General features: G+C 46.6%; 1 protein-coding gene across 3 annotated transcripts in view; it reads left to right on the top strand.

Annotated features, from left to right (window-relative positions):
• Positions 1–1,433: 1,433 nt before the first annotated feature.
• RUBCN (rubicon autophagy regulator) overlaps positions 1,434–24,783 on the top strand; it is a 47,961-nt gene continuing 24,611 nt past the window's right edge. For 2 of the 3 annotated variants that reach the window (XM_082224004.1, XM_082224002.1), the window contains exons 1-5: positions 1,434–1,603; positions 15,174–15,327; positions 18,050–18,133; positions 18,989–19,148; positions 24,648–24,754. In XM_082224004.1, the coding sequence (XP_082080130.1) occupies positions 1,575–1,603; positions 15,174–15,327; positions 18,050–18,133; positions 18,989–19,148; positions 24,648–24,754 (534 nt within the window). In that variant the 5' untranslated portion in view covers positions 1,434–1,574. The remainder of the gene's footprint in view (positions 1,604–15,173; positions 15,328–18,049; positions 18,134–18,988; positions 19,149–24,647; positions 24,755–24,783) is intronic. The other variant, XM_082224003.1, reaches the window with a different exon arrangement.

Raw genomic sequence — 24,783 nt, 5'->3', positions numbered from 1 at the left:
CACGACTGGACCTAATGGTCAGGGGTCCCTTTACCTTTAACATGTTAGTGTTTTGTATACAGATCCCCCCATCCTACAGAAGTTGATACATGCAAGCCACATAAGAAGAGCCTGCTAGATTGCCCACTTAGTCCAGCATCCTGTTCTTACAGTGGCCAACCAGATGTCCTTCAGAAACCAGCAAGCAGAATTCAAGCACAACAGCACTCTCCCTCCCTGTGGTTTCCAGCAACTGGTATTTGGAAACATTGCTTCCTCCAGCTTTGGAGGGCACAGCATAGCCATTCTGGCTAGTAGCATTGATAGCCTCCATGGCCCTCTTTTAAAGCCATCAAGGTTGGTGGCCATCACTGCCTCATGAGGGAGTTCCATACATGAAGACGTACTCTATGATACCTACGGTATCTGCAACCTGTTGTAGCACAGTTCAGGAAAGGCTTTCCCTCTCGATTCTGCTCATTGTGCAAACTGGCTAACCACAAATAGGTCTCCTCATGGCCCTGTAGAATTGAACTGGGTTCACCTGCAGGTAAGTGAGATCAGGGTTGCAGCTTTGTTTCTTGAGTAAACCTGATCAGCATCACACTTGCTCATTAATTTAAATATAACATATCAACAGAGTTTTTCTCTTTTTTAAAATATAATTTTATTAATTTTTACATAAAGTTTCCAAAAAAACATACAACATATTTTCTTATACAATGTTTTGGACTTCCATCAACCACGTCTGAAGATTTTTCAGACTTTATCACTTAATCTTCATTTAATTGATTTCACTATTACTTTTAATAGTCCACTAATAATTCTCTTCATCCTTTTCTCTGCAATATTTCACATAGTCCTCCTTACAAAACGTCTTGTAGTCCTACTAGCGTAATCTGTTGATTACAATTGCTTTTCAAATAATTCACATATTTACTCCAGTCGTCTGAGAATCTCTGATCCCGCAGGTTTCGAATCCTTCCTGTCGTTTTCTCTAATTCTGCATAGTCCATTAATTTCCTCTGCCATTTTTCTTTCATCGGTAGTTCTTCTGGTTTCCATTTCTGTGCCAATAATACTCTTGCTGCCCTTATAGATCGGCAGAGTTTTTATAATCACCGGAGCCATTAAGTGCATACACGCCCAATTGCCGTGCAGATAATTCCAACATTATCAAGGCATATTATTGCCCGCCCTCTTTAGCCCCGTTTCCCCCCGAAAAAAAAAGTCTAAATTCCAAATCGCCCTCATCCAAGCAGAGGCAGAACAGGCTTGGGAGCAGCTGTTCAGCGCGGGGCACGCTGGGAGTCGTAGTTCCCGAAGGATTCCGGGGGGTGGGTGGGTGGGCGGGGCTTCCGGAGGCGTGCTTGCCTATGCGGCGGGGCAGGGAACGTAGCGCGCCGGAAGTTGCGTTATCGAGGCGCGCGCGGGGGCCGCTGGGACTCGTAGTTCCCCGCCTCTGAGGGCGAGAGAAGGCGGCGCTGTCCCGGGCGAGATGGCCGGAGGAGACGGGGCTGCGCTCAGAGTGGGCGTCGCCGTCCAGGCTTGGAGTGAGGCCGCCGGGCTCTGACCGCCGCCTCGCCCTCCGAGGGATGGAGGTTGCGGGGCAGGAGGAGAGCAGGTCAGAAGGCGAAGGGGGGCAGCAGGGCCGGGAAGGGGGGGCTGAGGTAACCGGGGGTGGGGCTGGTTGGGGGGCGGGAGGGAGGCGAGGCAGTGGGGCGGGGAGGGGGGAGCTAATTAACTGGAAAGGGGTGTGAGCGCTGAGGGAAATGAAATGACATGCAGTGGGGGGATCAGTTGGGGGTCAGAGCTGAGGGGAGATATTTGGGGGGAGGGGAGTTAATGGGCGGTTTAGTGCGTGGAGTGGGGTGTGGGCAGTGGCGTAGCGTGGGGGTGCAGGGGGGCCGGCCGCACCGGGCGCAACATCTGGGGGTTAGGGTGCGCAAATCCACGGGTTAGGGGGCGCAAATTACTTGCCTTGCCCCGGGTGCTGACAACCCACGCTACGCCACTGGGTGTGGGTAGTTATAGGGGGAGCTGAGGCGATGGGGTGGCGGGAGGGGAGTTTGCTGAGGCATTGCGGGTGGGGAGTGAGTTGTGGGGCCGGGAAAGAGCCCATGGTGGTGGTGGGGGGGCTATTTGTGGGGAGAGGGGAGTTTGCTGAGGCAATGCGGGTGGTGGGGGGAGTTACAGGCTGGGAAGTAGCCCATTTTGGGATGGGACCTTGGGTGACACTGGGGCATGAGTTGTAAGCCTCAAGTGATTAGGAGATGAAAACGCATAACTCCTCTATGGACGTCTTGAAGAGGTTGTGTATAGTCTGGGATCTCCCTACCAGATATAAGAATTACCTCAAGAGTAAGGGTGGAGATGGTGTGATCCAAGAGTCACAGCATCAATGGTATAAAGATAAACTAAGCTAAAAATGATAATTTGTCCTTCCAAATTCAAAATGTAAACAGCTGACCATGGCTACAAGCCGTATATCTTTATCATGCTAATCTCCGAACACTTACAGTGATACCTCGGGTTACATACACTTCAGGTTACATACACTTCAGGTTACAGACTCCGCTAACCCAGAAATATTACCTCAGGTTAAGAACTTTGCTTCAGGATGAGAACAGAAATCGTGCTACAGCGGCGCGGTGGCAGCAGAAGACCCCATTAGCTAAAGTGGTGCTTCAGGTTAAGAACAGTTTCAGGTTAAGAACGGACCTCCAGAATGAATTAAGTACTTAACTTGAGGTTCCACTGTATTTGGAAAAGGGCAAAGAATTTGATTACTCTTCTTGATGTTACATTGTATCGAAGCAATACTGTGTTACAGTACGGTGGTACCTTGGGTTACATAAGCTTCAGGTTACAGACTCCGCTAACCCAGAAATAGTACCTTGGGTTAAGAACTTTGCTTCAGGATGAGAACAGAAATTGCGCGGCGGCAGCGGGAGGCCCCATTAGCTAAAGTGGTGCTTCAGGTTAAGAACAGTTTCAGGTTAAGAACAGACCTCCAGAACGAATTAAGTTTTTAACCTGAGATACCACTCTATATTGTATGGGGTGGTGTGGGAGGAGGAGGATGGAGAAGGGAGTTCGGTTGTGTCACTAGGAGGTGTGTGCCGGAGTCTCTTCAGCAGGGCTTTTTATGTTTGAAGAACGGAAAGGTTGTGTAGGACTGACCCAGATTCACTTACTGAGGCGAGAATTTCCTTGCAAGCTCACAAGTTTAAAGAAAAGGAAAATGAAAGAGGGCGTGCGAGCATTGCAGAGAGGTATAAAATTATGCATGGTGTGAAGGAAGTGCGAAGAGAGGTTTTTCTCCTCTCGTAATACTAGAACACTAGTATGTCAAGTAGATAAAGAACTACTGTATGCAACTTTTAGAAGACATCTGAAGGCAGCCCTGTATCTGGAAGTTTTTAATGTTTGATGCTTTATATATTCTGTAAGTTGCCCAGAGTGGCTGGGGAAACCCAGCCAGATGGGCGGGGTATAAATAATAATAATAATAATTACTAGAAGCTGAAAGTTGGAAGATTCAGGACAGATAAAAGAAACTACTTGTTCACATGGCACCTGGTTAAAACTATGGAACTCACTGCCACAGGAGGCAGTGATGGCCAGCAACTTGGATGGCTTCAAAAGAGTATTAGACAAATTAATGGTTATCAATGACTGCTAACCCTGATGACTGTGTTCAGTTTGCTAGGAATTTTAGTTGGGGAGTGTGCTGTCATGCTCCCATTCTGCTTCCAGGCCATCCTTGGATATCTCATTGGCCACTTATGAGGACAGTCCTGGGCTAGATGGGCCATTGACCTAATTGAGTAGGGCTTCTTACACAGAACTCTTTGTCAGACTGCATGCTTTAATTTTTTGTAAAGGAGGAGGGAAACACTTCGTTGGGGCCAAACAAGATTCATGCTAGTATGTAAAGAACCATGCTTTATTTCACTTTAAAAAACAAAGCAAAGCTGATTGTTGGAATCTAGCTTGAATCATAGAATCATAGAGTTGGAAGAGACCACAAGGGCCATCGAGTCCAACCCCCTGCCAAGCAGGAAACACCATCAGAGCACTCCTGACATATGGTTGTCAAGCCTCTGCTTAAAGACCTCCAAAGTAGGAGACTCCACCACACTCCTTGGCAGCAAATTCCACTGTCAAACAGCTCTTACTGTCAGGAAGTTCTTCCTAATGTTTAGGTGGAATCTTCTTTCTTGTAGTTTGGATCCATTGCTCCGTGTCCGCTTCTCTGGAGCAGCAGAAAACAACCTTTCTCCCTCCTCTATGTGTCATCCTTTTATATATTTGAACATGGCTATCATATCACCCCTTAACCTCCTCTTCTCCAGGCTAAACATGCCCAGCTCCCTTAGCCGTTCCTCATAAGGCATCGTTTCCAGGCCTTTGACCATTTTGGTTGCCCTCCTCTGGACACGTTCCAGTTTGTCAGTGTCCTTCTTGAACTGTGGTGCCCAAACTTAAAAAACTCCAACATGTCTCCCATATGCTGTGAGTTCACTGGGTATGTAGATGACAGGGCAGCCACTGAGGCCCATTACAAAAGGACACCAGTCACATAAATATTTAGTTTATTTACATCTCTTTTTGGGGGCAGAAATGATGTTGCTTATTTACTGTTGTACATTTTAACATCTATATGATGTCCAATATGTGTTTGGTGCTTGCTGTGCAGTATGCAGAAACTCCATTATTTTCCTGTGGAAATCTTACGCCGTTAACAATAAATTGTGCAGACCAGAATATTTTGCTTCTGGTAGCTGAGTTGTCAAAGAACTTGACTTTCATGGAGAGGGGTGAAGTCACTAAAGGAGTGTACAAAAGATAGTTTGAACATATATTTCTGCCCTACATAGAGTCAGATAATAGATTCATTGGTCCAAAATTGTCTGTTCTGATTGGCATCAGGTTTCTCAGATCTCAAGCTGGGGTTATTTCAAGCCCTGCAGGCTGAGATTGTTTAACTGGAGATAATAGCAATTGCATAGCATATGCCTAACCCCTGAATTGTGGGGTCTTGCAATTTGGATCAGTGGGATTTAGGAACAGGGATTAGGACCAGGCAATAATAGATATAAGAGGAACTAGCAAAGGGTTTGTGTGTATGTGGGTGGGAAGTAATATCAAAGGGTATTCTTTTGCTGCTCAGTGGAAATTCAGTCTCATCATCTGACTTTTACTAGATAATTTTCTTTTCATGCTTTTCTGCATGCTTAAGGACTAGAAACTTGCTATCTTAGTCATGCAATGGAACACAAGAAGACACAAGAGGGTAGAAATTTGGTGGCTGTTAGTTTCAAATAGTTGTACAGTGGTACCTCTGGTTACGTACTTAATTCGTTCCGGAGGTCCGTTCTTAACCTGAAACTATTCTTAACCTGAAGCACCACTTTAGCTAATGGGGCCTCCCACTGCTGCCACACCGCTGCTGTGCAATTTCTGTTCTCATCCTGAAGCAAAGTTCTTAACCCGAGGTACTATTTCTGGGTTAGCGGAGTCTGTAACCTGAAGCGTATGTAACCCGAGGTACCACTGTACTCTGACTTGGGCAACTTGTTGGAAAGGCACCATTAAAAAAAGCCTTTATGGACAACCTCAGGGTAGTCTCTGTTAGGATCTCCTGCATTAAACAAGGTCGGTGATCAGTAGAATATGTGTGTGGAATATTTCTGAGAGATAGAAGATTGATTTGGGAAAGAGCAGACTTATGTTGCAAGGTATGAATATAGCTTCTAGTGAAAACTGTCTTCTCAGAATTTAAGAGGAAAAAAGCAGGCCAATAGGGTGTCAGCTTTTGAGTAATACAGAACACTATGAAGCACTTTCAATGGCTGTGATTGTTTCTCTCCCCGTCCTGACACCTGCGTGTCAAAGGTATACACTAAAATGTGAAGCGCTCCTAAATCTTGATAAAAGAGATAAGGGCTTAGTCATTTCCAACAATTGCCTAATTAAAACTGTGCTCTAGAGTTATGTGTAACTCAAAATTTTGCACAAGGCTACAGGCCAACAGAAGGCAGGCCCATCAAAGGCTGCTGTTGTGTTACCTAGTTTGGGTGGTCATTTGTGCATTTCAGGGACAAGGGGGTGGGGGAGAGCTGGACCTATTAAGAGACTGTTTGCAGTGCTTCCTCCCTTGAAACCCACCTGCTTTGCATTGCTAAGCTTGATGACTTTTATATCTACCCATGACACCAATGCTGTCAAGCTCTGGCATAATCTGTGCAGGTGAAGACAGACGTCAGAACTTGTTTGTACAGAGACCTTTTGCATCTCTGTTAGCTCATTTTAGACAATTTACAATGCAATATTCATTGTTTGCATAGAATTATCCCCTATTGAGTTCAGTGATGCTTACTCCTGGATCAGTTAAGTGTGAAAAGAATTGCGACTTTAGTGACTAGTTTGGATTTTTTCCTAGGTGTATAATATCTCTAAATCATAAACCTAGCCAATTTATAGATAAACCTAATGCATGCCTCTTGCGTACTTCGGGTGTGTGAAATATTTTAATTGTTTTAAGATAATTTGTATCCTTACCATTTTTTAAAAATGGGGGAACTATGGCATGCTCTCCTCCCTGAACTGCAGCTGGCACCGACATCATTCAGTACTAGCTAAATACCTATCTCTTCATCTGGGCCAATTAGTGGCAATAGGAGTGAGATATTGAGGCCAGCAGGATATAAAATATATTTTAAAAACATAGGAGGTGTTGAATAACTCTTTCATTAAAACAAGTAAAAAAAACCTCCCAAAACACGTGAAAGTAAAAAAGGTGTAAAAGGCAGCATGTCAGACTAAAAACCAGTCAGCATAATAGCTAGCATATAGGTGAGTGGAAAACTTAAATAGGCTAAACTAGGCAGCACAAAGTACAAAAGAAGGTGGTCAGACAAACCACCTGTATAAAGGAATTCCATTTGTGCATATTTTTTGCATTGAATCCACTCCCACAAGACATAATGATGGTCACCAACTTGAATGGCTTTAAAAGAGTAGCTGTCAATGGCTACCAGTCAGAATGGTTTGCGTTCTTCTGCCTCCAGGGTTGGAGTCATTATTATTATTTTTTTTTTTATTATTATTAAGGATTTTCTTGTTTTAGGTTGGAGTCATTATTTCTCTGAATACTGGTTGCTGGGAATCACAAGGGGGGCGAGTGCTGCTGCACTCACATCCTGCTTTGCAGGCTTCCCTAATTGTCCACTGCTTGCTGGGCTAGAAGGCACAGCAACTAGACTCTGATGGTTTTCTTAAGTGTGGCATGGCCACAGAAAAGGCCCTGTTGAACATCCCCAGGAATTTTACCTCGGCCTGTGTTGGAACACAGAGAAGAGCCTCTCCTTTGGAGCGTAGGAAAGATGTCACGGAAGGTGGCCGTCTTTCATAAAACAGGGGTGACAATTCCCTACATTTCATAGACTCGTAGAGTTGGAAGGGACCACGATGGTCATCTAGTCCAACCCCCTACAATGCAATAAGCATCGCCCAGCATGGGGCATGATTCTGGACTTTTCCCAGTTCTTCATCATGAGGATGATGCTATCGATGACTGATATGTGAACTTTTGCCCTGCATCTTTTCATGCCCATGACTGAGAGAAGCCCTAGGGGAATGTGAAAACTGTCCTACTCTAGTAATGTTCTTCCAAACCAACATTTTTGAAATAGTGGCATGACAATGGCTGCCATTAATAATAATAATAATAATAATAATAATAATAATAATAATTTATTATTTGTACCCCGCCCATCTGGCTGGGTTTCCCCAGCCACTCTGGGCGGCTTCCACAGAAACCAAAAAAACATTAAAATATCATACATTAAAAGCTTCCCTGAATAGGGCCGCCTTAAGATGTTTTCTGAATGTCAGGTAGTTTTCCATCACCTTGACATCCGATGGGAGGGCATTCCACAGGGCGGGCGCCACCACCGAAAAGGCCCTCTGCCTGGTTCCCTGTAGCTTCGCTTCTCGCAATGAGGGAACCGCCAGAAGGCCCTCGGCGCTGGACCTCAGTGTCCGGGCAGAACGATGGGGGTGGAGACGCTCCTTCAGGTATACTGGGCCGAAGCCGTTTAGGGCTTTAAAGGTCAACACCAACACTTTGAATTGTGCTCGGAAACGTACTGGGAGCCAATGTAGGTCTTTCAAGACCGGTGTTATGTGGTCTCGGCGGCCGCCCCCAGTCACCAGTCTAGCTGCCGCATTCTGGATTAGTTGTAGTTTCCGAGTCACCTTCAAAGGTAGCCCCACGTAGAGCGCATTGCAGTAGTCCAAGCGGGAGATAACTAGAGCATGCACCACTCTGGCCAGACAGTCAGCGGGCAGGTAGGGTCTCAGCCTGCGTACCAGATGGAGTTGGTAGACAGCTGCCCTGGATACAGAATTGACCTGTGCCTCCATGGACAGCTGTGAGTCCAAAATGACTCCCAGGCTACGCACCTGGTCCTTCAGGGGCACAGTTACCCCATTCAGGACCAGGGAGTCCTCCACACCAGCCCGCCCCCTGTCCCCCAAAAACAGTACTTCTGTCTTGTCAGGATTCAACTTCAATCCATTAGCCGCCATCCATCCTCCAACCGCCTCCAGGCACTCACACAGGACCTTCACCGCCTTCACTGGTTCTGATTTGAAAGAAAGGTAGAGCTGGGTATCATCTGCATATTGATGGACACCCAGTCCAAACCCCCTGATGATCTCTCCCAGCGGCTTCATATAGATGTTAAAAAGCATGGGGGAGAGGACGGAACCCTGAGGCACCCCACAAGTGAGGGCCCAAGGGTCTGAACACTCATCCCCCACCACCACTTTCTGAACACGGCCCAGGAGAAAGGAGCGAAACCACTGTATAACAGTGCCCCCAGCTCCCAACCCCTCTAGACGGTCCAGAAGGATGTTATGGTCGATTGTATCAAAGGCCGCTGAGAGATCCAGCAGAACTAGGAAACAACTCTCACCTTTGTCCCTAGCTCGCCGGAGATCATCAACCAGTGCGACCAAGGCAGTTTCAGTCCCATGATGAGGCCTGAACCCTGATTGGAAGGGATCCAAATGGTCCGCATCCTCCAGGCGTGCCTGGAGTTGTTCAGCAACCACACGCTCAATCACCTTGCCCAAGAATGGAAGATTTGAGACTGGGCGATAGTTGGCCATACTGGCCGGGTCTAAAGATGGTTTTTTAAGAAGCGGTTTAATGACCGCCTCTTTCAGCGGATCTGGGAATGTTCCCTCACAGAGGGAAGCATTCACCACCCCGCAGAGCCCATCGCCCAGCCCTTCCCGGCTAGCTTTTATAAGCCAGGATGGGCAAGGATCAAGGAGACAGGTGGTTGGTTTCACTCGTCCAAGCAGCCTGTCCACATCCTCGGGGGTAACGGATTGAAATTGATTCCATGCAACTTGACCAGACAGGGCTCTAGCACTCTCCCGCCCCAGCCCTGCTCCCACGGTGGTGTCTAGCTCCTTCCGAATATGAGTGATTTTATCTGCAAAAAACGTTGCAAAATCGTTGCAGGAGATCTTGGGGTCTTTACAAGGCCCCGATGGTAAAGGTGGTTCCGTTAAGTTGCGGACCACCTGAAAGAGTCTCCTGCTACTATTTTCTGCAGATGCAATAGAGGCGGTGAAGAAAGTCTTCTTCGCCGTCGCTATCGCCACTTGGTAGGCTCGACGTTGAGCTCTAACCTGTGTCCGGTCAGATTCGGAGTGAGTTTTCTGCCACCGACGCTCTAGCCGTCTCAGCGATTGTTTCATCGCCCTCAGCTCCGAAGAAAACCACGGGGCTGTCCGGGCTCCATGCAATCGGAGAGGGCGCTTCGGAGCCAGACAGTCGATAGCCCTGGTTAACTCCGCATTCCAGCGGGCCACCAGGGAGTCAGCTGAAAGGCCATCAACATGGGATAAAGCATCCCCTACCACTCTCTGGAAACCATTTGGATCCATTAAGTGGCGGGGGCGGACCATCCGAATTGGTCCCACCTCCCTGCAGAGGGGAAGGGTCGCGGAGAAGTCCAGTTGCACCAGGAAGTGATCTGACCATGGCACTTCTTTGGTTTCATTTTTACTTAGTGTCAGATCACCCACGTCGCTAGAGGTGAATACCAGGTCTAAGGCATGTCCATGACTATGAGTTGGGCCCAACTTATTCAGGGACAGCCCCATGGAGGCCATGCTTTCCACGAAGTCCCGAGCGGCCCCTTGTAAGGTCGTGTCGGCGTGGATGTTAAAATCCCCCAGGACAACCAAACTAGGTGTCTCCAGGAGAACATCCGCCACGACCTGAAGCAGCTCGGACAGGGAATCCTTGGTGCAGCGGGGAGGTCGGTACACCAAAAGGAATCCTGTACTGCCCCTATTGCCCAACTTCCAGAACATGCACTCAGAAAACTGGGTCTTCCCAGTAGGACGCCTGGTGCAGACTAATGACTTTCTAAAAATCACTGCAACCCCCCCTCCCCGCCCACATGACCTGGGTTGCTGTGCGTAAGAGAAACCTGGTGGGCAGGCGGCAGCAAGGACAGGCCCATCTGTCTCATTCAACCAGGTCTCTGTCACACAAGCCAGGTCAAATCCTCCATCCACAATCAGGTCGTGGATGGCAGTGGTTTTATTCACCATTGACCTGGCATTACACAGCAACACCTTCAGGTTATGTGGGTTTCCCCTGTTGATTCCAGTATCCATCTGGTCAAGGCCAGACCCGGAGGCAGGGATAGTCTTCAAACAACGACTAAACCTGCCTCCTCGGTAATGACATGGTCTGGTCTTAGCGTAACTCCGCCTCCTGCCCATGATCACCGAGATCGGATGTCCCAGTGCTTCCCGCCCTGTGGAACTTGTCCCAGCCATCGTGTTGGCTGGGGCCTCACTCCCAGGCAGCCCTGATCCCACCCCTTAAAAACAAAACACAAACTATACAGAACCAATAAAACAACAGAAAACAAAAACAGAACAATTACACTAAAATTAATCCCCAACCAAATATCCATTACACCCACCCACCCCCAGCAAGAGAAAAAAGGAAAAAAAAAAAAAGAAATACAAATTTAAATTGCCACCGACTGCTTGAGGACATTTTAAAACACATTGGAACAGGGAAGCAATTGCAGAACACTTCCCAGCTTCCCCAAAAGTTTGTTCCAAATAAGGGCCTGGGCCACGCCCCCTGGGCCAGTTGGAGAAGACCCTGGAAGGGAGCAGGCCCTGCAGTCCTCACCCAGCCGATGGTCCGAGGCTTCCCTGCAGCAGGAGTCCCTTTATAGCCGGGAGAAAGGGCCTGGGCCACGCCCCCTGGGCCAGTTGGAGAAGGCCCTGGAAGGGAGCAGGCCCTGCAGTCCTCACCCAGCCGATGGTCCGAGGCTTCCCTGCAGCAGGAGTCCCTTTATAGCCGGGAGAAAGGGCCTGGGCCACGCCCCCTGGGCCAGTTGGAAAAGGCCCTGGAAGGGAGCAGGCCCTGCAGTCCTCACCCAGCCGATGGCAAAATGCATCCTCCAGGTTCAGATGCTGCGTACCTTCAAATTCCAGCTGCTGGAGAACAAGAGATAGCTGTGGCCAGCGTGCCCCTGCTCAAGGGCTTCCTGTAGGCATCTGGTTGGCCAATGTGGGAAATGGGATGCTGGGCTAGATAACTAGGTCTGATAAGTTGCCCATCTCATAAGGAAAGGACCCTGTTCACCCACTCCCTCCTTGCTTCAGCTCCTGCCCTGTTCCAAAGACCGTGCTAGTTAATAACTTCAGGGTTTTATTAAGGTGAAAGTTGCCCTAATGTGTGTCTGTGGCCACAGCCATTGTGCATGATGGTTTATGGTCTGTTTTCTCTCTGTCTGTCAGCTCTCTCTTTCCCCAGCCAACTTGGTTGGAAGGAAAGTGAGCTGATTGTGAGTCATCTGTCAACTTAGATCATTGCCTTAAGATTTAGCTTCCATTTCCCAGGAGAACCAGCTTTATGGGAGGAATAGGCTTGATGGCATAAGCCAATTTGCTGCTCGTTGTCTTGGAAACCAAACTCTTGCATTCAAAAAGGTTTGTGTTTAAGTCTCCGCTTTTCAGGCAACCTTTTCAAGTTGGGAGACAAGCAGGAATGGCCCTTTCAGAGTTCCTGGTGGGTGTCTCTCAATAGCAACTTTTGGATGACAGTACTTTTCAGAAACAATTAAGTGAACCAAAAAGGATAATGTTATTTTTCACTGCAAAAATAGCTGTAGGCCTTGGGAAGTTCTGGATGTGGACTTGGTCTGTATGTCCTGACTGTGTGTATCCCACACATTGCTGGCATTAAGAACATATGATTCCTGCTGGATCAGACCAAAGGCCCATCTTTCCAGCATCCAGTTCTCACAGTTGCCAGCCAGATGGCTGTGGGCTCCCTGCAAGCGGAACCCTAGACCAACAGGGCTGTCCCCTCTGGCCATTTCCAGGCTCTTCTTATCCCTCTTGCTCTGAATTGCAGCTTATAGGGGCACATGATTGTGTTTTCTCATCTGCAGCCAGAGGTTGACACAGTGAATTCCAAGGACTTCGGTGCTCTTCATACATGAACACATTTGGACAGCAAGTGACAACTGTTTTCCTTGAACACACATTTTGTATGCCACCCTGCCATTTCTGTGTGTATTGTTGTTTTGCTGCTGAGGCTGCTTAGTTGTTGTTGTTGTTGTTGTTGTTGTTGTTATGCTTTTCCTGCTTTGTAAGTCATTCTGGGAACTCAATTTGGGAGGAAGATGCAGGGTAGAAATGGTTTACAGGGTAGAAATGGAATACAGAGAACATTAAATACAATTTTGGCTCAGTGAGCCATTGGATGCCTTCTTGAAAAAGCAAAAAATAAATTAAAAAAATGGCATTCCAGTGTAGTAGAGTGACTCATTTGTAGGAATGTGACAGATCTGTTGCTGTTCTTTAAGCCAGCTTTGCAAGGACTTGCTGAGGAAGCGATTCTCTTCCCCACCCCCTGCCGCTCTTCTTCCTTCTCTTGCTACCCTGCCCTGATTCGTCACCATTTGTCCTGGGCTCTCGGGCTGATAATTGCCAGCTCAGTATTTGAACACATATTGGTAGCAGTAATTGGAACACAGCAGCTCTCTTGTAAGGAAGTTCAGGTGTTCTGGGGTGGAGTTGCGGGATCCAAGGGAGAGTGGCTGAGATCATTCTGCATAAAGCTTGTGTATGGCAGACATGTGCACAGCTAGCCCAGAACTGTGGTTGTGAGCATTTGGACCCCAAGCTTACCTCCTGTTCCTACAGTTTCTCCCTGTTGTGGCCATGTGTGTGTGTGTGTTTTTTTTTGGGGGGGAGAGAAAGAGAACACTGTTAAGGCAGTCATAAGAGTGTGGCATTTGTAGATAAGAGACTGATTCAAAAGCAATTCCTATCTGCCATAAGAAAGTAGCAAATTACCAGAGTGCTTCATTCATGTCATTCAGGATGTGGTAGAGTCTGCATAAGCTTTTACTAAACATGCTCTTGCAATTTTTAAATTGCTCTGCAGGGAAGACTTGACAATCCTTGGACTTTATGACAATAATACATATAGAAGGTTAATAGTAATATGATATGTTATTGCCATCAGGAACTGTGCTTTGCAATTTTCTGATATGACAATTAAATTACAGTTTTATTACACATAATGTTATGTTACTTTACAGTCTTTTACATGTGTGCAGTGGTGTTATGAGCATTCATAAAAGCAATGAACAAATGCAGCTCCTGTCCTAGGGCAGCCTTCTGGGGTTTTGGGGGGCTTCGGTTGGGTTTTTTGTGTCTGTCCAGGAGTGTCCAGTTCTATTCTTAATGTGCAAGGCAGGTTGTCTGGTGCAGACAAAAACAGGAGGAGGCTTCTAAATATAATCCTAGCTCAGAGCCTGACAGTCCTCTTTTCTGTTCTCTGGCTTACAAAGCCCTCGACCCTAAACTCCACCACCCTCAATTGCCTCAAAGCTCCCTGCTTTGTTTAAACACTTTTGGCCCCCTGTCTGGGGCACCCTCCCAGAACACCATACATGGCATGACCTCTCACTCTTGCAACCCCCCCCCCCCAGTTTCCATTACTGAATTTGCTCGACTCCTCGCCCCAATTTAATGTAACGGTGTTCATGTATTTGAAATGCTGGCCTTCTACCCAACAGCAGTATCTACTCACATAAGACTAAAAAACAATTAAAACACAAAGAGCGCAGTGCAAACCAAGCAGTGGAAGAAGAAAACACACGTTCGTTTCATGTTACTTTTGCAGCTACCCCTCCCCTTTCTGCTCTGCTGTCATAGAATATAAGCTGCTTGGAGAAGGGATTCACCACCACTCTTGCTTATCTTCCGTTGTAAGATAGCTGTGACCGTTTTTGGACCAAAATAATAATAATTTATTTATTTAAGGGTGTTTATTAACTGCTTTTTAGGCGCACGTAAGTGGTTTACATAATATTCTTATCACAATCAGCAGATTTTTGTAAAAAGTTATGATAAGAGGAAAAGGCAATTACCGGTAGTTCGTTTTAGAAGCTGCTCCTGCTTCTCACCCCGCCCCCCACCTAAGGCAAACATGGTCCTTGAGATGCTCCTGTTGTGGGAAGCCACTAGGAGAGCTGGATGGTGGTACATCCCCAAGCTTTCCCCCACTCCCCATAGCTTGGCCACTGTGGTCCTGGCACTGGTTTGATCCCCACATTGGGTGAAAGATTCCTGCATTGCAGGGAATTCGACTAGATGATCCACGTGGCCCCTTTGACCTCTATGGATCTGTGTGAGAGACGTTGATGATTCTATTTTTATTTTTTTTAATGATGATTCTATCCTGCCCTACCTCCCAAAGGAATTTCTGTGTCTGCTTTTCTCCAGACTATGATAAGTTTATAATTTATAATTTACCCTTTTAAGCGTTCTTTCTTTAAAAAAGAAGAAGAAATGTTGTTAAAGTGTGGCTGTCACAAGGGAAAATGCTTGGGAGGAAGCTCTCCAACCAGGACTGCAGCAGAGGAGCTGTCGCGCCATCTGTACTGGCATAAGTAGTTGCGTTGGAACAGCATGGATGGGGTTTCTGTTGAACTTGAACTGGTGACACCACATCCTGCTTATGTTACTGTTTTTCCACAATGATAACATTGTAAAGGGTCACAAAGCAGCGAGGGAATTTTGCCTGCGCAACAGAACTGATTGTCTGCATTTTTCAGGAAGGAGCACTGGAAGTTGCTGGGCAACCTGAAGACGACAGTGGAAGGTTTGGTGTCTATAAACAATCCCAACGTCTGGTCTAAGTATGGTGGCTTGGAGCGACTCTGCAGGGACATGCACAGCATTCTGTATCATGGGCTCATTCCAGACAAGGTAAGCTTTTTCTCGGCTTTCTCTGGAGTTTATACTCTTACTGCTGCTTTAGCAGGTGGTTATCATGACCGGTGTTTACCTGGGACAGCCATAAAATGGATCCCTTAATCATCTTTTCTAAAATCTGACCTAGATGTCATGTCTTGGACGAGAATAGATAGGAATGTTAGTAGTTGGGTTGCATCCACAGAACAAGATGCTAAGGAAGAAGTGAGGCAAGACTGAGACCTGGGCCAACTAGTGTTTGTTTTCGTAAAAAAGAAAATAAAAGGGGGGGGGGGAGAGCAGGTATAGTAGAGCTGTGATCCAAGAGTTGGTTAGATCATATTTCCTTTCCTAAGTGACCTTAGGCAAGCCCTTTTGTCTCCCTATCTGCAGTCATTTTCAGCGTTCAGTCCTTCCTGTCTCCAGGGTGATAGCTCCTGCTTTTCCCGAAGAGGATCACCTGGGAAATAGGTTCTCTCTGAACTTGAAGGTTTTGTTCTCTTCACACTGTTCATGATTTTACGAAGCTCCATCATGCCTCCCCTGCACATTCATACACATTTTTTAGAGCAGTGGTACTTCTGAGCATGCACATAAGAGCACCAGGCCAACTAGTCCAGCATCCTGTTCTCACAGTGGCTGACCAGATGCCTGTGGGAAGCCTGCAAGCAGGACATGAGCACAATGGCACCCTGCCCACCTGTGATTCCCAGCAGCTGCCATTCAAGGCATGTTGCCTCTCATGGAGGTGGAATATAGCCATTGTGGCATTGATAGCCTTGTCCTCTGTGAATTGGTCCAGTCCTCTAGTCTAGACATCCAGTTGTGCTGCCGTTAGATGTCGAACAGCATTAATACCTTCACTCCCACAACAACCAACAGTTTCTTCTGCCACTGTAGTTGCAAGAATAAATCATTAACTTGCCTTTATCATCTTGTGGAATGGCATGTTGTCCTTTTGAGATCATAATTAGTAATAATCTGTTCTGTAGGGCTTTTGCAGTCCTCCAGAGATAAAATCAGGCTGTTGGTTGGAATACAGGCAACTACTCCCGTTTTGTGCGGGGTTTGCATTCCTGACCCTTGCACGCATTGGTGGAGCTTGTGTAAGTGCTCTCCTCCCTGTTACGCCCCTGACCCACCCCTTTTTCCGGGCACTTCTAGGTTGTGGCGATGCATATGTGCACAGTCGCACGTATTTTGAACATGCACAGAACAATCATTGCTTGTAGTGGATAAGCTGTAACCAAAGTTACTAGTGATCAGTGCATTTTCTCCATAGAGAGAAGAAATCAACATCTTGGGAATTTTGGCACAGTTAAATAAGAGCATGAATGCAGACACCTTAAGGTTCCTACATCCATGCAAAATCTGGTATCTTGAAAGCCTTGGTATTGTCGCTTCAAAAATACACTGATTCTTATTTGGTTCAGTGTTATATTAATGTTGGCTGCTCTAGAAAACGTGTTCTTGTTTATAAAACTGTAGCTGTCAGGAGGTGTAGTGTGGTGTTTGCTTTGGCCTTCCTGTCTAACCTAATTTAGTTCCATTTGTATTTGCACCATTCATTGTCTGCTCCATCCATACAGCTGCTCTTAATGTATATTAGCCCCCTTGATAATTTTAATCAGAAAGACAGGATATAACTGTTCCCGCTATAAAAATATATAATTTGTTGCCTGGGAAAGGTTGAGCCATAACAATGTAATTAAGATGTTATATTCTTGGGCAAGGTTCTTGAGCAGGTAGTCACAGACCAGATCCAGACGCTGTTGGAGGAAATGGGTATTTTTAGATTCATTTCAATTGGGTTTTAGGCCCGGCTTGGGCACAGAAACTGCTTTGGTCACCTTGTATGACTTCTGTTAAGAGGAAGACAGGGGAAATGTGTACCCCTTAATTCACCTCAACTTCTCAGCCGCTTTCCATCATGGTATCTTTCTGGAGTGACTGTCCAAGTTAGGGGTAGGTGGCACCACTTTTCGGAATTTCCGGTCCTATTTGGATGGTCGTTTCCAGAGGGTGATAATTGGGGAGTGCCCTTCAGCCTCGTGGAGCTTTCAGTGTGGGGTCCCTCAGGGTTCAGTTTTATCCCATATGCTCAGTGAGGTCATCCAGAGTTTTTGAGTACATTGTCAGCAATATGCTGATGGCACAACAGTTACTCTTGCCTCAAGCCTTTGTAGTTTTGTGAGTGTTGGTGTGTATGTTTTCAAACAAACCATGGGTAAGGAAAACTATTGAATTTACACGTAATGTTAAACCATGTTTAAAACAAGCCAAGTTTCGTAAGCCAGCAAAAACCCATGACTTCAGATCATCGGTTTTTGGCAATAAATAATAGGTAAGCTGCTGGGCAGGGTACACACATAACACTAAAGCATAGTTTGATAAACTATGATTTAACATTATGTACCAACCAGGTGATTGATTTGCTTAACCTGAATGCAGCACGTTCCAGATATCAGGAAGGCATTGAATTCTTGACTCTGTTCTTGTCTGACTTTTTGCAACTGCTTGAGAGAAGGAAGATGCAAATTAAGCTGTAACAGAGATTATTTCAGAAGTAGCACTTCAGACCACCTGACATGTTTTGGTCCGTAGTTCATAATTGACAGCGGTAAAGGAGTTAATTTCCTTCCCCTTTCTAAGCCTGCCTCTTAATGAATCTGGTCTCTGAGCACATATTGAGCTGGCACTGCCAGGGGAATTTTAACTCTCTGTATTTCCTGGGCAGGTGTGTTGCAGGCAGAGGGATTATTGGCAGTTTGTGAAGGACCTCCGTTGGCTCAGCCAACATGCTGCCCATCACATTGAAAAGGTGAGCTCATGTTTTGGGGAAAGAAAATCTTGGTTTTGCCAGGAGGTGGGGGACATGTTTGTCGAGGTGAGCAGAAGTCACTTGCCTCTTTGTTGTTTTTAACCTTCACGGAAGGTCTGAAAGGCAAATCTTGCTGGGATTGTTTGCAGGAAGCCAGTAACTCAAATAAAAAGTGCTGACGGCAGGTGGGAGGGAGCTGATGGGAAACTCTTACCTGCAGCCCAAGGTTGGTGAGGAAATGCAAGCAGCTTCAGACCTGAGGAAAGTTTAATAATAATAATAATAATAATAATAATAATAATAATAATAATAATAAAAATAATAACAACAACTGATTTATAACTGAACTATAACTGAATTCCCATCAAGCTCCCTTTGCCTGCTGCAGCTCAAGTTCTGACACTGGACCAATGGCGAGAGTTGTGATATAAAACGGGGAAATTGGCGTGATTGTCGTGGAAAGCATATGTAGGTGTGTTGTATTGGGGCTGCGGCTACAGTCTCCATTTAGAGAACAATCAGGCAAGAAAATGGGGTCTGCTAAGGGCAGACAGCTTCCTCCTTCTCCAAGGGTTATAACGCATCTCAGGCTTGCAAAGTGAGGCCATTATTTTCCCTGTTGTGCGAATGGGGAACTGATGCTGATACAGAGTGGCTTTCCGGCAGCCTAGGCTATGCTGCCTCTCATTTGTCTGCTGGTGCCTCAAGCAGCAGTCCTTCACACACTTCCAGGGACAGTGGCAAATTGAGAGAGATTCTAAGAGGAGTATGTAAACAGGGATCTTCTGGGACGCTGCTGTCCATTACCTGCTAGTCTCTGCCAGCTTTTCAGAGAAAGGACCATCTGTCTTCCAGTTTATCAACCTGTACGAGAACGGACAGCGGAACACCGATGGCGTCAGTGATCGAGCCATTGCAGAGGCGTGGCTCCAGCACAGCCTGCAGTTCCATTGCCTGTCAGCTCAGCTGAAGCCTCTGCTTGGGAACAAACAGTACACCAGGAAGTTCTATGCAGGTAAGATGAAACCCGGCCTCTTCCTCTTCTTTCTTGTGCTATTCGTCTTCTTTCTTGCACCCTGTGGTCTGCACTTGGCAGCCTGCAAACAAGAGGCAGCTTTCAGGCAGACACAGGTGGCTTCTCTCGTCCTCCCCCTTCCCCAAAACTGAGGTTAAAGTCCCAGACTGGCCATGTTGGCAAATGTTGTTTAAGGGATGTGGAAGGGTCATGGCTCAGTGGTAGGTTGTCTGCTTTGCATGTGGAAGATCCCAATTTCAATCCCCAGCATTTCCACATAGGCCTGAAACCCTGTAGAGCATGGGTAAGCAAACTAAGGCCCGGGGGCCAGATCCAGCCCAATCGCAGTCTAAATTCAGCCCATGGATGGTCTGGGAATCAGCATGTTTTTTCATGAGTAGAATATTTAAAATGCATCCCTGGGTTATTTGTGGGGCCTGCCTGGTGTTTTTACATGAATAGAATGTGTGCTTTTATTTAAAATGCCTCTCTGGGTTATTTATGGGGCATAGGAATTCATTCATCCCCCCCCAAAAAAAAATAGTCCATCCCCCCAGAAGGTCTGAGGGACAGTGGACCGGCCCCCTGCTGAAAAAGTTTGCTGACCTCTGCTGTAGGGCCACTGCTGGGCGTTGTAGACAATACTACAATACCGCCCCAGGATCTTTGGATAAAAGGGTAAAGGAAAAAGTCACGTCTGTTGCTCCTCAGAGTTTTGCATGTGCTCCTCTGGAGGTTTCCCAGGAGGGAATGTGCCTCTTAGGCTGAGAAAGGTTTCTCATCCCTGGGGGGGGGGAGAGGGGGGACGAAGCAATGAGCTGTGCTGCCTCGTCTATTGTTTCACATCGTGTCTTTTGTAGCTGTTCTGTTGTATTGCTTTCACTTTATTAAAGCTGCTTCCTTATTTATCTGGCAGTTCATCAATTTTCATATCCTCTTTTTGTGTTTCATATTCATGTTCTTTTAAACATGGATGACCTGGCTAAATTTGTTTTACTGAAGTGCAAATCCTCCGCCTAATATTTTTGTTTGATGTCTCGTTTTGCTCTGTACATTATATATGTGCACATACAAATGCAAACTAATAAATATGACTGGAAAAGTAAGCAATAAAAAATGGGAAAGTGCCAAAATACTATAACTGGCCTAAAAATATATATATTAAGAGCTTAACCAGTGACTCAAAAGGTAGTAAAAGAGGATTAGGCAATTCATGGGTGGCAAGGCTGTGTTCTATCTCCCTTCTCATAATCAATATGTTCTTAAAACCAGTTACTAGGATTCCCCAGGGGGAAGAGTGCCGTTGTGCTCATATCCTTTCTTGCAGTCTTCCCAAGAAGTACAGTGGTGCCTCGCAAGACAAAATTAATTCATTCCGCAAGTTTTTTCTTCTTGCAAGTTTTTCGTCTTGCGAAGCACGGTTTCCCATAGGAATGCATTGAAAATCAATCAATGCGTTCCTATGGAAACCGCCTTCAGACCAGGTCCGGGGACAGTCTGTCCCCCGACCTCTTCTGAAGGCTGGGGGGGGGGGAACAAGGGCTTTTCTTCCCACCGCCAGCCTTCAGAAGGCTGTTCTGAAGGCTGGCGGTGGGAAGAAAAGCCCTTCTCCCCACCTCCCGCCCCGCAAGCTCCGGGGACAGGAGCGCTTTGCTGCCGACCACCAGCATTTTAAAAGCCCCCGCTGTTCCGGGGCGATTTTAAAATGCTGGAGGGCGGCAGCGAAGCCTTCGCTGCCGCCAGCCAGCATTTTAAGATCGCCCGGGACAGCGAAGAAGTCTCCGCTGCCCCGGGGGCTTTTAAAATGCTGGGGGTCGGCAGCGAAGCCTTCGCTGCCGCCCGCCAGCATTTTAAGATCGCCCGGGACAGCGGAGAAGTCTCCGCTGTCTCGGGAAGGCCGGCGGGGGGGAGCAAAGACTTTTGCCCCCCGCCGGCCTTCAGAAGAGGTCCAGGACCTCTTCTGAAGGCTGGTGGTGGGCGAAAGTCTTTGCTCCCGACCGCCAGCATTTTAAAAGAGGTCCCCGGAGATTTCCCTATGGGCTTTCTTCTTGCGAAGCAAGCCCATAGGGAAATTCGTCTTGCAGAATGACTCAAAAACGGAAAACTCTTTCGTCTTGCGAGTTTTTCGTTTTGCGAGGCGTTCGTCTTGCGAAGCACCACTGTATCAGGTTGGCCACTGTGAGAACAGAACGTTGGACTAGATGTGTTGCTAGCCTGATCTTGCTGCCTCTTCTTAGCTTCTCTGGCAGCCCATGGTATATCTGAATGACATGTATGAACACACTGCGTGAACAATCCTGTAGTGACCTCTCATGATAGACACTTACGTGTCATTCACCACTCTTGGGTACTTTGGTTGGTCTGATCATCCTGTGGCCTGCAGGGAGGTTGAAACAGATTCTCTTTCCTCACTGTCTGGGGTGTGCTGAGGTTCCTGGGGCGAGAAGAAAGGCAAGCAGTTTCCCAAGCTGTGGGGACAGTGCATTGTCTTGTTCTTTCAGCTGTTGAGCATGATAGCAGTCAAGATGCAGCACAGCACATTGCCTAAAAAGAGCCAGTGTACAGAGCACGTAATATGGATAACACTGAAAGTCAAGTACAGGATAGACATGGAAACCTCAAACTCCTGCACTAAAGATAAACACTTTTAGGTAACTAAATTTCTTTAGAAAAAGGCTTGCATCTCAGTCAAGAAGGAAGTCTTCTCTGTTGGCCTTCTCTTGGGAGACCCAGGCTTAATTCTTGCTGAGCTGTAACCATTTGATACCAAAAAACAAACAAAAATTTGCATAGAATACTACAGCATCAAAGACAAGGGTTCTAGTCTAGCCTTCTCCTGACATGCTGGTTTTCAGTGTGCAAGGGATATTTCCATTGCCCTCATCTGCAGTCTGAAGTGGAGCAGGCTTACCACTTAAGTGAGAACTAGGCCTATGGGACCCTGCTTTTATGGCAAAGAGTAGAAAGACTAAATGCCCAGGAACAAAGGGAGCTGCCCTTATACCACATCAGACTATTAATCCAGCTAGGCTAGAGTTAGCTGCTCTGACTGGGAGCGGCTCTTGCAAGGCCATCTGGAAAAGTCTTTCCCAGCCCTACTATCTGAAATCCTTTTAACTGGGACTGAGCCTGGGACCTTCTGCATTCAAAGCATGTGTTCTACTACTAAGTACAGTGGTACCTCGGGTTAAGTACTTAATTCGTTCCGGAGGTCCGTTCTTAACCTGAAACTGTTCTTAACCTGAAGCACCACTTTAGCTAATGGGGCCTCTTGCTCCTGCCATGCCACCGGAGCACGATTTCTGTTCTCATCCTGAAGCAAAGTTCTTAACCCGAGGTACTATTTCTGGATTAGTGGAGTCTGTAACCTGAAGTGTCTGTAACCCGAGGTACCACTGTAATGGGCTCTTTCCCTTGGGCCTACTTCCTTAACTCCCAAACCCTTGCTTGTGCTTTGTTGTATTCTCAGCCCCCGCATGCTCATGATCACAGCCTGTTGATACAAAGCCTTAAGTGTGTAGAGCTTGTACCATGAAGGCTGGGGAGGAGGGGGGTCCCTTGTCCTAATTGGCATGCCATGAAGGGAGACATTCAGGAGTCCTTTGTTGTTGTAACACAGCTGCAGAGTCCGTTTCTGCAATTCTTCTGTTGAGATGGAGTGTCCATGGGTGATGCAACTGTCGAGGAACATACTAGGGGACTGTTCCTGCAAAGGTAGCTTCTTCCATGGCTGTGTCTAATTGTAGGAACTCTCTGGTGAGAGATGCGGCACGAGAATCATTTACACAGGAACCCATCCCTGCTGCACTGCAGTGCAAACTACAGTGGTGCATCGCAAGACGAAAAGAATCCGTTCTGTGATTCTCTTCGTCTAGCGGTTTTTTCGTCTTGCGAAGCAAGCCCATTGACGGATTAGCGGATTAGCGCTATTAGCGGCTTTTAGCGGCTTATCTGCTGATCGGATCAGCTGATTAGCGGCTTAGCGGCTTAGAAAAGGGGGGGAGGAAAAAAAACCAGCAGGAACTCGCAAGACATTGTCGTCTTGCGAAGCAAGCCCATAGGAAATTCGTTTTGCGAAGCACCTCCAAAATGGAAAACTCTTTCGTCTAGCGAGTTTTCCATCTTGCGAGGCATTCGTCTTGCGGGGCACCACTGTACTAAGTTGTGGAGAAGGCAAGCCTAGAATTCTCCTGCTTGACAGGATAGGCTTCCAGTGTGCAGGGAAGCTGCATCAGCAGGGTTTGGACTCTATGACACCTGACCTGGCCAACTCCCTGATTGTATGTCAACTGGGAAGTGCTAAGTGAGTGAAAAGCAGAGGATACTTGTCCCAACACCTTCATTTAGGTGGCGTCTGATTTATAACTTGCAAGAGGTTTCTGAAGACTGCTGTGCAACCATAGAAATCTTTTCCCTGTGAATTCATTGGGCATTGAATGCTTTCTGAGAAGGACTGTAAGACAGTCAAGTTTGAGTTTTAGTAGTTCAGGGCTACCTTTTTTTTTATAAAAATCTTCAGTATTTTTGCTGGGGATCCTTTTATTTTTGGTTTTTATTTGACTTTTTTTAAAAAAATTGCTCAGCACCCTTGGGGAAGAATAGAAAGCTAAGTAACACATAGCTTGTAGGAAGTCAGTGTGGTGTAGTGGTTAAGAGCGGTAGTCTCGTAATCTGGGGAACCGGGTTCGCGTCTCCGCTCCTCCGCATGCAGCTACTGGGTGACCTTGGGCCAGTCACACTTCTTTGAAGTCTCTCAGCCCCACTCACCTCACAGAGTGTTTGTTGTGGGGGAGGAAGGGAAAGGAGATCGTTAGCCGCTTTGAGACTCCTTAAGGGGAGTGAAAGGTGGGATATCAAATCCAAACTACTACTACTACTACTACTCTTCTTCTTCTTCTTCTTCTTCTTCTTCTTCTTCTTCTTCTTCTTCCCTCCTTCCTTCTGAAAGTCCCTCTCCCCTCTCTTCTGTAGCATGAAGCCCAGAGGACTGGACATTAGGAATGCAAATACTGTATGCTTCACCATGTAAAGGAACAATAAGCCAATACTATTGTATTTTAATATTCTGTTGGAAGCTGCCCAGAATGGCTGGGGAAACCCAGCCAGATGGGAGTGGTATAAATAAATCATTATTATTATTATTATTATTATTATTATTATTATTATTATTACAGTGGTACCTCGGGTTACATACGCTTCAGGTTACATACGCTTCAGGTTACAGACTTCGCTAACCCAGAAATAGTGCTTCAGGTTAAGAACTTTGCTTCAGGATGACAACAGAAATCGTGCTCCGGTGACGTGGCACAGCAGGAGGCCCCATTAGCTAAAGTGGTGCTTCAGGTTAAGAACAGTTTCAGGTTAAATACGGACCTCCAGGACGAATTAAGTATTTAACATGAGGTACCACTGTATTATTATTATTTATTATTATTATTATTACTATTATTATTATATCAGCCTGACTTTTCCTTTTTTCTTTTTTTTTTCTTTTTGCAGACTCAGCGTTCCTGCTCAGTGATGCTCATGTGACAGCCATGTTACAGTGCTTGGAGGCTGTCGAACAGAACAACCCCCGGCTGCTAGCTCAGATAGATGCATCTATGGTGAGAAGGATCCTCACTGCTTCTTGTTT

Source organism: Podarcis vaucheri (genome assembly GCF_965113315.1).
Source record: "Podarcis vaucheri genome assembly, chromosome: 5".
Classification (NCBI taxonomy): Eukaryota; Metazoa; Chordata; class Lepidosauria; order Squamata; family Lacertidae; genus Podarcis; species Podarcis vaucheri.
The sequence above is the reverse complement of the archived record's forward strand: the minus strand, read 5'-3'. Positions and strand labels throughout refer to the sequence as shown.